This window comes from Columba livia, assembly GCF_036013475.1.
Source record: "Columba livia isolate bColLiv1 breed racing homer chromosome W unlocalized genomic scaffold, bColLiv1.pat.W.v2 SUPER_W_unloc_5, whole genome shotgun sequence".
Classification (NCBI taxonomy): Eukaryota; Metazoa; Chordata; class Aves; order Columbiformes; family Columbidae; genus Columba; species Columba livia.
This window is the reverse complement of record NW_027043000.1, coordinates 1,584,210-1,599,168: the sequence shown is the minus strand read 5'-3', so window position 1 is coordinate 1,599,168 and position 14,959 is coordinate 1,584,210. Positions and strand designations below refer to the sequence as shown.

The 14,959-nt window shown below is 36.0% G+C and overlaps 1 protein-coding gene across 5 annotated transcripts in view; it reads right to left on the bottom strand.

Moving 5' to 3' along the window:
• Positions 1-14,959, bottom strand: part of LOC135577516 (uncharacterized) — a 51,949-nt gene that overhangs the window by 3,901 nt on the left and 33,089 nt on the right. The window contains exons 21-29 of one of the 5 annotated variants that reach the window (XM_065047650.1): positions 14,807-14,888; positions 11,557-11,618; positions 10,287-10,379; positions 9,457-9,538; positions 6,206-6,267; positions 4,935-5,027; positions 4,108-4,189; positions 858-919; positions 103-232 (exon numbers count right to left, since the gene is read on the bottom strand). In XM_065047650.1, the coding sequence (XP_064903722.1) occupies positions 103-232; positions 858-919; positions 4,108-4,189; positions 4,935-5,027; positions 6,206-6,267; positions 9,457-9,538; positions 10,287-10,379; positions 11,557-11,618; positions 14,807-14,888 (748 nt within the window). The remainder of the gene's footprint in view (positions 1-102; positions 233-857; positions 920-4,107; positions 4,190-4,934; positions 5,028-6,205; positions 6,268-9,456; positions 9,539-10,286; positions 10,380-11,556; positions 11,619-14,806; positions 14,889-14,959) is intronic. The other 4 variants (XM_065047651.1, XM_065047653.1, XM_065047652.1 and 1 more) reach the window with 4 other exon arrangements.

The window sequence follows — 14,959 nt, the reverse complement described above, 5'->3', positions numbered from 1 at the left end:
CCCCACGACACAATTGCTCATAGATCCTGTCAAATTCTCTATCACACTGTGTATGGGACCTCACAGAATGACTTAAATTACTCTTCACTAATCTTCCTTTACCTTCAAGGTTCTGTGAATTAGCAAGAGATCTTGTCAATATGAAAGGCTTTTGGATTTCTTGGGGACACAGCTTGTAGTAGAGCTTTTCAAATGCATCATTGTATTTCTGGGGCATCTTTGAAGGACTCTGCTTTGTAGACAACAAGAAAAATAAGTGCTTGTGCTCGAAAGGAATTTGTCTTCCAGAAGTTATTTTTTCAGGATTTATGAGTAAAGTATTTGATGCTCTTGCAAGAGAACAGTTTGCAACAGGTGTAAAAGCATGACTAGCCCATAGTCTAGTTTGGGAAACAACAGCAGGATATTCCAGTCTGCTTTTGTTATGGTAGCCATTATCTCAGATTTATTTATTTATTTTTTTTAAAACAAAACACCATGTTACCTGTTTATGTTAGGCTCTCAGGTGAATGACCATATTTTTATAAGTTTTCTCATTTTGTGATTCATGTGGTTATTCTTTTTCCATACCTATCGTAGCCTTTCTCAGAGTTGCCTGTTCTATGCAATACATTGTATTGCTTTCTCTGGTATACTAATAATACCAAGACAAAATATTACTTCATATTGGCCTTCATGACATTATTTATTGAACCTCTCTTGTTATACTTGCTGAAAATACGCATTAATATGCAGGCTACATGGAGTCTTCTGCTGACTGCATCAACACCACAGGCATATGTAAGCTATTCAAATAATTCAATCACGTCTATTGAACATAAAATTATTCCGTTGCGTTAGACATCAGAAATTTTTACCTGTAAGTGAATGTCTTGAAATTTTCTTCTTACTGAAACTGTATCGGTATCACTTTCTTCACCTACAATTTGAAAATAAATACTACATAAAACCTAGTTGAACTCAAAACCAAACCAGAAATGTTTTTAAACACACCCTGTATGACTCATTTGCTAACAGGTTTCATTTTAGAAAACTCTTTTCTACACTAAAACTGTTTATCTGTATTACCTTTCCATTTCAAGTCAAATTTAAAAGCATGGCTTATAGAGTCCTAAGTGGCATGAGTGGAACAAAGAGTGGAGATAACTTGTTTGCAACCAGTTCTTCAAGATTTACGCTAACAATTTCAGATGGGAAATATTTTCTAAGTACTGAACGGCAAGATTCACTATTAATTAAGGTATCATTCCCACTTATTTCCTACTACATTCCTAAATTTCCCAACAAAGACAGTGAGGACCTTCTACTATGCTTCCTTTTCCTAGTTGCTTCTTGTCAAGACTGCCTTAGAACTGCCAAGGCAAGAAATAAGACGGACTTAATAATATTAAAAAGCAAGTCCAAATCTTCCAACTTAATTTTTAGGTATTCTATGTGGTATGTTTGTGAATGAAACACAATAAAGCATTTCTTTGCTAGGTGTATCAGGCCTTCCAATTCATCACTAGCTAAAGCCTTAGTCTTTCATGATCAGAAAACATGTAGCTGCATTCTAAGTTCTCATTTCTGAAATTCCCTGGCTGTTATATCGTTGTCCCATGATCGTGCTCATCACAGGGAGGGAAAGGGGAAAGGAGAATACCCCTGAAAATGGAAAAAAAGAGTGAAAGATCTGGTTATGATACCTACGACATCACTGCCTCTTGACACTATCCCTAAATTATTAAAAAGCGAATGAAAATATATTCCAACTTATCCCATCTTCCATTTTTGTCCCCTGTCACTGCAGTCGTCACCTAAAGCTTTGTGGACACCTGCTGCCATAGAGCTAAAATAAAGACACATATGAAAGAAACTGTATCTTTGTGGGAAACAACACAATTTCACATCATCTGGTGAAAATGTTGAGCAAACGGAGGGTCATCTTTGACAGTTTACCTGACCCCAGCAGAATTGTTTTATTAGAACTGAAACCCATACTTCTCAGATTATCAAAGTTTCTTCCCACATGACTAAAAGAAAAAAAAGTTATCACTTTATCCACAGGAAAACAGTTACCAAGCATCAATAGTGGAGGAAGCAGTGAAAATGTTAATGTTATCATCTGGAAAAGTTTCAGCCTCCAATTGCTGCTCTAACAGCTAATACTCGCTTTCTGCCATTCAGTATTCTTTATCCAGTAGAACTGGGCACAAATCTGGCACACTGCTCCCTAAACGGTCAGAAATTACTAGACTGCTATAGAAATGAGAGGTTCTTGTATAAAGGTAACTCAAGTGTCCAAGAATGGTTGACTCCATCATGTCAATTACAAGTTCTTAGAAATAGGTTGTATCATACAACAAGTTGATCTGCATACAAACTGAATATCCTTCTAGGTGTGAAACATCACAAAAGTGTAATTTTAAATATGTTTTCAATGTATTGTCAATCATACTTCAAATCACTAGAACGTTATTAGCAGAGGATCACGGCACGGCACAAAACAGAAAAAAAAAATCAAGTATCTGCTCCAGGGATCCCTGAAGTGTTTTTAAGGGCCAAACGGGAAATTCAGGAACACCTTTGTTGCTCAAGTGCAGGAGAGAGAGGAAAAATGAACACTTCCACCTTTCTCTCTGAAAAATTTGATTTCATTTGTATCAATGTAAGAATAAGGTACCACACCAGACAAATTATTAATGGACCTCTTGTCATCACGAAGTTCTCTATTCTCATTTCCAAAAGTTTGATTCTGGATGTCTTCATGTCTACTGCTGCATATGCTAGGCTGTGCTCGCTTCAGTTTAGGAGGTCTGAACCCTCTTATTTTGACTAAGGTGACATTGAGCTTTGGTCTTCCAGAAGGGTGTCTTCTGTGCCTTAATTGTCCAAACATGTATTTTGACTCTTTTCTCCAAGTCTGCTTTGTCATGAGCCTTGTAAGTAACTCTAACATCCCTGGATACAAGTCTGCAAGAGTTACATTGCTCCAGGAGCATCCCTCATCTGCAGACTGGTATTCTTCCAAGATACTATCACACCAAGTTTTATTCAGTTCTGGGGAAGTCTGATGCCTGGGTATGGTGATTGTCTTTGTTGATATGGGAACATCAGAAAATCCTAACTGTGGAGGTCTGGATGAAGAACATTCGTTTGACAATTCTACTTTCCTTCTGCAAACAGCAGCTTGGTTGCCTATTAAAAAACCCCAACCAAATTAATGACAAAACAAAACAAGAAGAAGAAAAAAAGCCCCAAATCTATTAGGGCAATTCCACTAATGTATATGACTTAGAAACAAGCCTTACTGTAATAGCATATTTCATTAAGCTTTTTTGCCAGGCTAAATGGATTATTAACATACAATCTATTAGGAAGAAAAAAAATAAAAGGTTTTTCCTAACCATATTGATTTCACAGACTACAGAAGACAGAAAAAAAAGAGATGTGTTGGAGCCCCTCCCCCCATCTTAAAATAGCTTGATAGATAGATAGACAGAGATCTAAAATGTTTTCATTGTAGAGGAAGACTGCTTTGCTCTTCGTGATTTCTGATCAGAAGGAACAGCCTTATCCAACAGGTTTTGTTACTCTATTTTTATATTACTTTAAAGCATTGTAGTTGGCTAGTACCAGCGCAGCTTTGCTTGCCATAAAGCATGATTAACATAATGCTTTTTGTAGTTGTTAGGCTTGAAGTATTTACACCAAACTTCTATTTTAGGTTTGCATCAAGTCTGGAGAACTTCTGAAAAAAGGAAGTTTACTAGTAAAGTACCACTTTGAGTACCAGTTACCAGCCAACCCAAAGCCATTCATGACATTCCAGAAACAAAAAACTACGCTTTCATTTAATGGAGCGTAATGCTTCTGAATTTTGTAACTATGCATTTTCTTTTTTCCTGGGGCTATTTAAGAAAAGCTGCTTTTATGTATACAAGTTATTTATTTTCTATTTTTTCAAACACATTTTGCCATAAGCAAAATCATGTCTGTCTTCTCTTCAAGAATCCAGTCCGTTGAACTTTACTGTTGGATAAACAGTGCCTCTGTGTTTTCAATACATTAAATATTTCTAATAAATTTTAATAGAAACATGTTTTGTAACTAAAATATTTGACCAACCTCCAAAAGATTTAGCTGTACCAATCAGTTCTTGCACTGGTGAAGCTAAATGCAGACCTTTGGACGAACCTTGACATTCTCTCTGAAAAACAAACAGAAGACACAATCTAATATCCTCAATTTTTTGCACATTAGAAGTAACAACCAAACCTTATGTGTGACTTCTCCTACTCTCTCCTTACTATAATAGGTCCTGTATAGTTATGGTCCTAAGGGCCTTCGTAAGTTTCAGACAAGGAAGAAAATGTCTAGTCAGACTTCAGTAACAATTTTTAAGAGTTAGCAGTTTAATCTTGGAAAGGCTATTTATTTTTGCAACTTCTACGTTATGTGTCATAGTTTAATCCCTTTCCCAAATATGAGAATCCATACATGGAGATATATACATATATGTATATATACACCTGGATAATTTATACATCCCTGGCAACTTGAGTAGGAAACAGAAGCCATACCATGTAACAGAATCCTTCGTGCCCCTAATCTCCCTTATCCCCAAACCCAAAATAAAGCTAAAACTCTCTTTTTCTCCTACAACCTTCAAATTTAGGCTTTTCAGAAAAGTGAAGTGAGGATCAACTCACACCTCAGGGTTCAAAGAACAAAGTAGAAAAAAAAGAAAAAAAATGGATATAGTCTGCACTGTTTCTTACAAGTCATTGCTGTCAGAGACCTGAGATGCTGTGATATTTATGTAATTAGCAAGCAAGAGAGGAACAATGATAGAACAGCAGAGAAGTTGTATTAGAATTCATGGTGCTGCACAGTTAGAGAGCTCTTACTTTATTCTACTTAGCTAATAACTTAGAACAGGTGAAATATGTTACCATAATCCATCCAGGAATTTTTCTAACATTGTCTTGAACTATCACATCCACTTTTACTTTCTCTTGTATTTTCCCATCACGTACATACACATTCTTAGTGGGGGAGGAGAAAAAACAAAAAAGTTAAATTCAAAACACAGAAGATCCTGACACTGACAAACCCAAACATTACTTAGATTTGTTTCAAACTACTGTTATTCAGATGAGGATACCCAACCTGCATGAACTTATTTTTAATGAAGACATTTTATGCTAAAAAGAGCCCAAGAGGGAACCGTATGTGAAGACAAATTAAAAAAAAAAAAAGAGATAAATAGCTAGTTTCTTGATGCAGCAAAAAGCACACATTGCCTCAGAAGACCTACTGATAAATACAAACCCCCAAAACCCCAAACAACAAAGAAAAAAAAAAAAAAAAAGAGTCCTAGTGTTAGGTTACAAATCACTGGTAATTACAGCTGCAAATCTTTCTGTATATATTATTAATATTCCCTGAGTTCATATACAAATTAAGGCCTACTCTGTAATTCACCTCTATGTAAAATCTAAAAGCATTTGGTGATAAACAGCAAATGTTTTCCATTAGTGAAACTCTTGCTTTCTGAAGTGGTTTGTATTAGTTGTTGTCAGGGACATGACAATGCCTAGCACTATGCTGAACAAGCAAGGACAGTAAATTCAGTTTTCGTAATTGGTATTTGAGCAAGCAGAACACAGGATTAGTATGGCTGCACACACACAATGTGTGTTGTACTTTTCCGCATCAGTGTAACTACTCTGGGTAGCCCATAGTCTAGTTTGGGAAACAACAGCAGGATATTCCAGTCTGCTTTTGTTATGGTAGCCATTATCTCAGATTTATTTATTTATTTTTTTAAACAGGTAACATGGTGTTTTGTTTTATGTTAGGCTCTCAGGTGAATGACCATATTTTTATAAGTTTTCTCATTTTGTGATTCATGTGGTTATTCTTTTTCCATACCTATCGTAGCCTTTCTCAGAGTTGCCTGTTCTATGCAATACATTGTATTGCTTTCTCTGGTATACTAATAATACCAAGACAAAATATTACTTCATATTGGCCTTCATGACATTATTTATTGAACCTCTCTCTTGTTATACTTGCTGAAAATACGCATTAATATGCAGGCTACATGGAGTCTTCTGCTGACTGCATCAACACCACAGGCATATGTAAGCTATTCAAATAATTCAATCACGTCTATTGAACATAAAATTATTCCGTTGCGTTAGACATCAGAAATTTTTACCTGTAAGTGAATGTCTTGAAATTTTCTTCTTACTGAAACTGTATCGGTATCACTTTCTTCACCTACAATTTGAAAATAAATACTACATAAAACCTAGTTGAACTCAAAACCAAACCAGAAATGTTTTTAAACACACCCTGTATGACTCATTTGCTAACAGGTTTCATTTTAGAAAACTCTTTTCTACACTAAAACTGTTTATCTGTATTACCTTTCCATTTCAAGTCAAATTTAAAAGCATGGCTTATAGAGTCCTAAGTGGCATGAGTGGAACAAAGAGTGGAGATAACTTGTTTGCAACCAGTTCTTCAAGATTTACGCTAACAATTTCAGATGGGAAATATTTTCTAAGTACTGAACGGCAAGATTCACTATTAATTAAGGTATCATTCCCACTTATTTCCTACTACATTCCTAAATTTCCCAACAAAGACAGTGAGGACCTTCTACTATGCTTCCTTTTCCTAGTTGCTTCTTGTCAAGACTGCCTTAGAACTGCCAAGGCAAGAAATAAGACGGACTTAATAATATTAAAAAGCAAGTCCAAATCTTCCAACTTAATTTTTAGGTATTCTATGTGGTATGTTTGTGAATGAAACACAATAAAGCATTTCTTTGCTAGGTGTATCAGGCCTTCCAATTCATCACTAGCTAAAGCCTTAGTCTTTCATGATCAGAAAACATGTAGCTGCATTCTAAGTTCTCATTTCTGAAATTCCCTGGCTGTTATATCGTTGTCCCATGATCGTGCTCATCACAGGGAGGGAAAGGGGAAAGGAGAATACCCCTGAAAATGGAAAAAAAGAGTGAAAGATCTGGTTATGATACCTACGACATCACTGCCTCTTGACACTATCCCTAAATTATTAAAAAGCGAATGAAAATATATTCCAACTTATCCCATCTTCCATTTTTGTCCCCTGTCACTGCAGTCGTCACCTAAAGCTTTGTGGACACCTGCTGCCATAGAGCTAAAATAAAGACACATATGAAAGAAACTGTATCTTTGTGGGAAACAACACAATTTCACATCATCTGGTGAAAATGTTGAGCAAACGGAGGGTCGTCTTTGACAGTTTACCTGACCCCAGCAGAATTGTTTTATTAGAACTGAAACCCATACTTCTCAGATTATCAAAGTTTCTTCCCACATGACTAAAAGAAAAAAAAGTTATCACTTTATCCACAGGAAACCAGTTACCAAGCATCAATAGTGGAGGAAGCAGTGAAAATGTTAATGTTATCATCTGGAAAAGTTTCAGCCTCCAATTGCTGCTCTAACAGCTGATACTCGCTTTCTGCCATTCAGTATTCTTTATCCAGTAGAACTGGGCACAAATCTGGCACACTGCTCCCTAAACGGTCAGAAATTACTAGACTGCTATAGAAATGAGAGGTTCTTGTATAAAGGTAACTCAAGTGTCCAAGAATGGTTGACTCCATCATGTCAATTACAAGTTCTTAGAAATAGGTTGTATCATACAACAAGTTGATCTGCATACAAACTGAATATCCTTCTAGGTGTGAAACATCACAAAAGTGTAATTTTAAATATGTTTTCAATGTATTGTCAATCATACTTCAAATCACTAGAACGTTATTAGCAGAGGATCACGGCACGGCACAAAACAGAAAAAAAAAAATCAAGTATCTGCTCCAGGGATCCCTGAAGTGTTTTTAAGGGCCAAACGGGAAATTCAGGAACACCTTTGTTGCTCAAGTGCAGGAGAGAGAGGAAAAATGAACACTTCCACCTTTCTCTCTGAAAAATTTGATTTCATTTGTATCAATGTAAGAATAAGGTACCACACCAGACAAATTATTAATGGACCTCTTGTCATCACGAAGTTCTCTATTCTCATTTCCAAAAGTTTGATTCTGGATGTCTTCATGTCTACTGCTGCATATGCTAGGCTGTGCTCGCTTCAGTTTAGGAGGTCTGAACCCTCTTATTTTGACTAAGGTGACATTGAGCTTTGGTCTTCCAGAAGGGTGTCTTCTGTGCCTTAATTGTCCAAACATGTATTTTGACTCTTTTCTCCAAGTCTGCTTTGTCATGAGCCTTGTAAGTAACTCTAACATCCCTGGATACAAGTCTGCAAGAGTTACATTGCTCCAGGAGCATCCCTCATCTGCAGACTGGTATTCTTCCAAGATACTATCACACCAAGTTTTATTCAGTTCTGGGGAAGTCTGATGCCTGGGTATGGTGATTGTCTTTGTTGATATGGGAACATCAGAAAATCCTAACTGTGGAGGTCTGGATGAAGAACATTCGTTTGACAATTCTACTTTCCTTCTGCAAACAGCAGCTTGGTTGCCTATTAAAAAACCCCAACCAAATTAATGACAAAACAAAACAAGAAGAAGAAAAAAAGCCCCAAATCTATTAGGGCAATTCCACTAATGTATATGACTTAGAAACAAGCCTTACTGTAATAGCATATTTCATTAAGCTTTTTTGCCAGGCTAAATGGATTATTAACATACAATCTATTAGGAAGAAAAAAAATAAAAGGTTTTTCCTAACCATATTGATTTCACAGACTACAGAAGACAGAAAAAAAAGAGATGTGTTGGAGCCCCTCCCCCCATCTTAAAATAGCTTGATAGATAGATAGACAGAGATCTAAAATGTTTTCATTGTAGAGGAAGACTGCTTTGCTCTTCGTGATTTCTGATCAGAAGGAACAGCCTTATCCAACAGGTTTTGTTACTCTATTTTTATATTACTTTAAAGCATTGTAGTTGGCTAGTACCAGCGCAGCTTTGCTTGCCATAAAGCATGATTAACATAATGCTTTTTGTAGTTGTTAGGCTTGAAGTATTTACACCAAACTTCTATTTTAGGTTTGCATCAAGTCTGGAGAACTTCTGAAAAAAGGAAGTTTACTAGTAAAGTACCACTTTGAGTACCAGTTACCAGCCAACCCAAAGCCATTCATGACATTCCAGAAACAAAAAACTACGCTTTCATTTAATGGAGCGTAATGCTTCTGAATTTTGTAACTATGCATTTTCTTTTTTCCTGGGGCTATTTAAGAAAAGCTGCTTTTATGTATACAAGTTATTTATTTTCTATTTTTTCAAACACATTTTGCCATAAGCAAAATCATGTCTGTCTTCTCTTCAAGAATCCAGTCCGTTGAACTTTACTGTTGGATAAACAGTGCCTCTGTGTTTTCAATACATTAAATATTTCTAATAAATTTTAATAGAAACATGTTTTGTAACTAAAATATTTGACCAACCTCCAAAAGATTTAGCTGTACCAATCAGTTCTTGCACTGGTGAAGCTAAATGCAGACCTTTGGACGAGCCTTGACATTCTCTCTGAAAAACAAACAGAAGACACAATCTAATATCCTCAATTTTTTGCACATTAGAAGTAACAACCAAACCTTATGTGTGACTTCTCCTACTCTCTCCTTACTATAATAGGTCCTGTATAGTTATGGTCCTAAGGGCCTTCGTAAGTTTCAGACAAGGAAGAAAATGTCTAGTCAGACTTCAGTAACAATTTTTAAGAGTTAGCAGTTTAATCTTGGAAAGGCTATTTATTTTTGCAACTTCTGCGTTATGTGTCATAGTTTAATCCCTTTCCCAAATATGAGAATCCATACATGGAGATATATACATATATGTATATCTACACCTGGATAATTTATACATCCCTGGCAACTTGAGTAGGAAACAGAAGCCATACCATGTAACAGAATCCTTCGTGCCCCTAACCTCCCTTATCCCCAAACCCAAAATAAAGCTAAAACTCTCTTTTTCTCTACAACCTTCAAATTTAGGCTTTTCAGAAAACTTACTGAAGTGAGGATCAACTCACACCTCAGGGTTCAAAGAACAAAGTAGAAAAAAAAGAAAAAAAATGGATATAGTCTGCACTGTTTCTTACAAGTCATTGCTGTCAGAGACCTGAGATGCTGTGATATTTATGTAATTAGCAAGCAAGAGAGGAACAATGATAGAACAGCAGAGAAGTTGTATTAGAATTCATGGTGCTGCACAGTTAGAGAGCTCTTACTTTATTCTACTTAGCTAATAACTTAGAACAGGTGAAATATGTTACCATAATCCATCCAGGAATTTTTCTAACATTGTCTCGAACTATCACATCCACTTTTACTTTCTCTTGTATTTTCCCATCACGTACATACACATTCTTAGTGGGGGAGGAGAAAAAACAAAAAAGTTAAATTCAAAACACAGAAGATCCTGACACTGACAAACCCAAACAACATTACTTAGATTTGTTTCAAACTACTGTTATTCAGATGAGGATACCCAACCTGCATGAACTTATTTTTAATGAAGACATTTTATGCTAAAAATAGCCCAAGAGGGAACCGTATGTGAAGACAAATTAAAAAAAAAAAAAGAGATAAATAGCTAGTTTCTTGATGCAGCAAAAAGCACACACTGCCTCAGAAGACCTACTGATAAATACAAACCCCCAAAACCCCAAACAACAAAGAAAAAAAAAAAAAGAGTCCTAGTGTTAGGTTACAAATCACTGGTAATTACAGCTGCAAATCTTTCTGTATATATTATTAATATTCCCTGAGTTCATATACAAATTAAGGCCTACTCTGTAATTCACCTCTATGTAAAATCTAAAAGCATTTGGTGATAAACGGCAAATGTTTTCCATTAGTGAAACTCTTGCTTTCTGAAGTGGTTTGTATTAGTTGTTGTCAGGGACATGACAATGCCTAGCACTATGCTGAACAAGCAAGGACAGTAAATTCAGTTTTCGTAATTGGTATTTGAGCAAGCAGAACACAGGATTAGTATGGCTGCACACACACAATGTGTGTTGTACTTTTCCGCATCAGTGTAACTACTCTGGGTAGCCCATAGTCTAGTTTGGGAAACAACAGCAGGATATTCCAGTCTGCTTTTGTTATGGTAGCCATTATCTCAGATTTATTTATTTATTTTTTTAAACAGGTAACATGGTGTTTTGTTTTATGTTAGGCTCTCAGGTGAATGACCATATTTTTATAAGTTTTCTCATTTTGTGATTCATGTGGTTATTCTTTTTCCATACCTATCGTAGCCTTTCTCAGAGTTGCCTGTTCTATGCAATACATTGTATTGCTTTCTCTGGTATACTAATAATACCAAGACAAAATATTACTTCATATTGGCCTTCATGACATTATTTATTGAACCTCTCTCTTGTTATACTTGCTGAAAATACGCATTAATATGCAGGCTACATGGAGTCTTCTGCTGACTGCATCAACACCACAGGCATATGTAAGCTATTCAAATAATTCAATCACGTCTATTGAACATAAAATTATTCCGTTGCGTTAGACATCAGAAATTTTTACCTGTAAGTGAATGTCTTGAAATTTTCTTCTTACTGAAACTGTATCGGTATCACTTTCTTCACCTACAATTTGAAAATAAATACTACATAAAACCTAGTTGAACTCAAAACCAAACCAGAAATGTTTTTAAACACACCCTGTATGACTCATTTGCTAACAGGTTTCATTTTAGAAAACTCTTTTCTACACTAAAACTGTTTATCTGTATTACCTTTCCATTTCAAGTCAAATTTAAAAGCATGGCTTATAGAGTCCTAAGTGGCATGAGTGGAACAAAGAGTGGAGATAACTTGTTTGCAACCAGTTCTTCAAGATTTACGCTAACAATTTCAGATGGGAAATATTTTCTAAGTACTGAACGGCAAGATTCACTATTAATTAAGGTATCATTCCCACTTATTTCCTACTACATTCCTAAATTTCCCAACAAAGACAGTGAGGACCTTCTACTATGCTTCCTTTTCCTAGTTGCTTCTTGTCAAGACTGCCTTAGAACTGCCAAGGCAAGAAATAAGACAGACTTAATAATATTAAAAAGCAAGTCCAAATCTTCCAACTTAATTTTTAGGTATTCTATGTGGTATGTTTGTGAATGAAACACAATAAAGCATTTCTTTGCTAGGTGTATCAGGCCTTCCAATTCATCACTAGCTAAAGCCTTAGTCTTTCATGATCAGAAAACATGTAGCTGCATTCTAAGTTCTCATTTCTGAAATTCCCTGGCTGTTATATCATTGTCCCATGATCGTGTTCATCACAGGGAGGGAAAGGGGAAAGGAGAATACCCCTGAAAATGGAAAAAAAGAGTGAAAGATCTGGTTATGATACCTACGACATCACTGCCTCTTGACACTATCCCTAAATTATTAAAAAGCGAATGAAAATATATTCCAACTTATCCCATCTTCCATTTTTGTCCCCTGTCACTGCAGTCGTCACCTAAAGCTTTGTGGACACCTGCTGCCATAGAGCTAAAATAAAGACACATATGAAAGAAACTGTATCTTTGTGGGAAACAACACAATTTCACATCATCTGGTGAAAATGTTGAGCAAACGGAGGGTCGTCTTTGACAGTTTACCTGACCCCAGCAGAATTGTTTTATTAGAACTGAAACCCATACTTGTCAGATTATCAAAGTTTCTTCCCACATGACTAAAAGAAAAAAAAGTTATCACTTTATCCACAGGAAAACAGTTACCAAGCATCAATAGTGGAGGAAGCAGTGAAAATGTTAATGTTATCATCTGGAAAAGTTACAGCCTCCAATTGCTGCTCTAACAGCTAATACTCGCTTTCTGCCATTCAGTATTCTTTATCCAGTAGAACTGGGCACAAATCTGGCACACTGCTCCCTAAACGGTCAGAAATTACTAGACTGCTATAGAAATGAGAGGTTCTTGTATAAAGGTAACTCAAGTGTCCAAGAATGGTTGACTCCATCATGTCAATTACAAGTTCTTAGAAATAGGTTGTATCATACAACAAGTTGATCTGCATACAAACTGAATATCCTTCTAGGTGTGAAACATCACAAAAGTGTAATTTTAAATATGTTTTCAATGTATTGTCAATCATACTTCAAATCACTAGAACGTTATTAGCAGAGGATCACGGCACGGCACAAAACAGAAAAAAAAATCAAGTATCTGCTCCAGGGATCCCTGAAGTGTTTTTAAGGGCCAAACGGGAAATTCAGGAACACCTTTGTTGCTCAAGTGCAGGAGAGAGAGGAAAAATGAACACTTCCACCTTTCTCTCTGAAAAATTCGATTTCATTTGTATCAATGTAAGAATAAGGTACCACACCAGACAAATTATTAATGGACCTCTTGTCATCACGAAGTTCTCTATTCTCATTTCCAAAAGTTTGATTCTGGATGTCTTCATGTCTACTGCTGCATATGCTAGGCTGTGCTCGCTTCAGTTTAGGAGGTCTGAACCCTCTTATTTTGACTAAGGTGACATTGAGCTTTGGTCTTCCAGAAGGGTGTCTTCTGTGCCTTAATTGTCCAAACATGTATTTTGACTCTTTTCTCCAAGTCTGCTTTGTCATGAGCCTTGTAAGTAACTCTAACATCCCTGGATACAAGTCTGCAAGAGTTACATTGCTCCAGGAGCATCCCTCATCTGCAGACTGGTATTCTTCCAAGATACTATCACACCAAGTTTTATTCAGTTCTGGGGAAGTCTGATGCCTGGGTATGGTGATTGTCTTTGTTGATATGGGAACATCAGAAAATCCTAACTGTGGAGGTCTGGATGAAGAACATTCGTTTGACAATTCTACTTTCCTTCTGCAAACAGCAGCTTGGTTGCCTATTAAAAAACCCCAACCAAATTAATGACAAAACAAAACAAGAAGAAGAAAAAAAGCCCCAAATCTATTAGGGCAATTCCACTAATGTATATGACTTAGAAACAAGCCTTACTGTAATAGCATATTTCATTAAGCTTTTTTGCCAGGCTAAATGGATTATTAACATACAATCTATTAGGAAGAAAAAAAAATAAAAGGTTTTTCCTAACCATATTGATTTCACAGACTACAGAAGACAGAAAAAAAAGAGATGTGTTGGAGCCCCTCCCCCCATCTTAAAATAGCTTGATAGATAGATAGACAGAGATCTAAAATGTTTTCATTGTAGAGGAAGACTGCTTTGCTCTTCGTGATTTCTGATCAGAAGGAACAGCCTTATCCAACAGGTTTTGTTACTCTATTTTTATATTACTTTAAAGCATTGTAGTTGGCTAGTACCAGCGCAGCTTTGCTTGCCATAAAGCATGATTAACATAATGCTTTTTGTAGTTGTTAGGCTTGAAGTATTTACACCAAACTTCTATTTTAGGTTTGCATCAAGTCTGGAGAACTTCTGAAAAAAGGAAGTTTACTAGTAAAGTACCACTTTGAGTACCAGTTACCAGCCAACCCAAAGCCATTCATGACATTCCAGAAACAAAAAACTACGCTTTCATTTAATGGAGCGTAATGCTTCTGAATTTTGTAACTATGCATTTTCTTTTTTCCTGGGGCTATTTAAGAAAAGCTGCTTTTATGTATACAAGTTATTTATTTTCTATTTTTTCAAACACATTTTGCCATAAGCAAAATCATGTCTGTCTTCTCTTCAAGAATCCAGTCCGTTGAACTTTACTGTTGGATAAACAGTGCCTCTGTGTTTTCAATACATTAAATATTTCTAATAAATTTTAATAGAAACATGTTTTGTAACTAAAATATTTGACCAACCTCCAAAAGATTTAGCTGTACCAATCAGTTCTTGCACTGGTGAAGCTAAATGCAGACCTTTGGACGAACCTTGACATTCTCTCTGAAAAACAAACAGAAGACACAATCTAATATCCTCAATTTTTTGCACATTAGAAGTAACAACCAAACCTT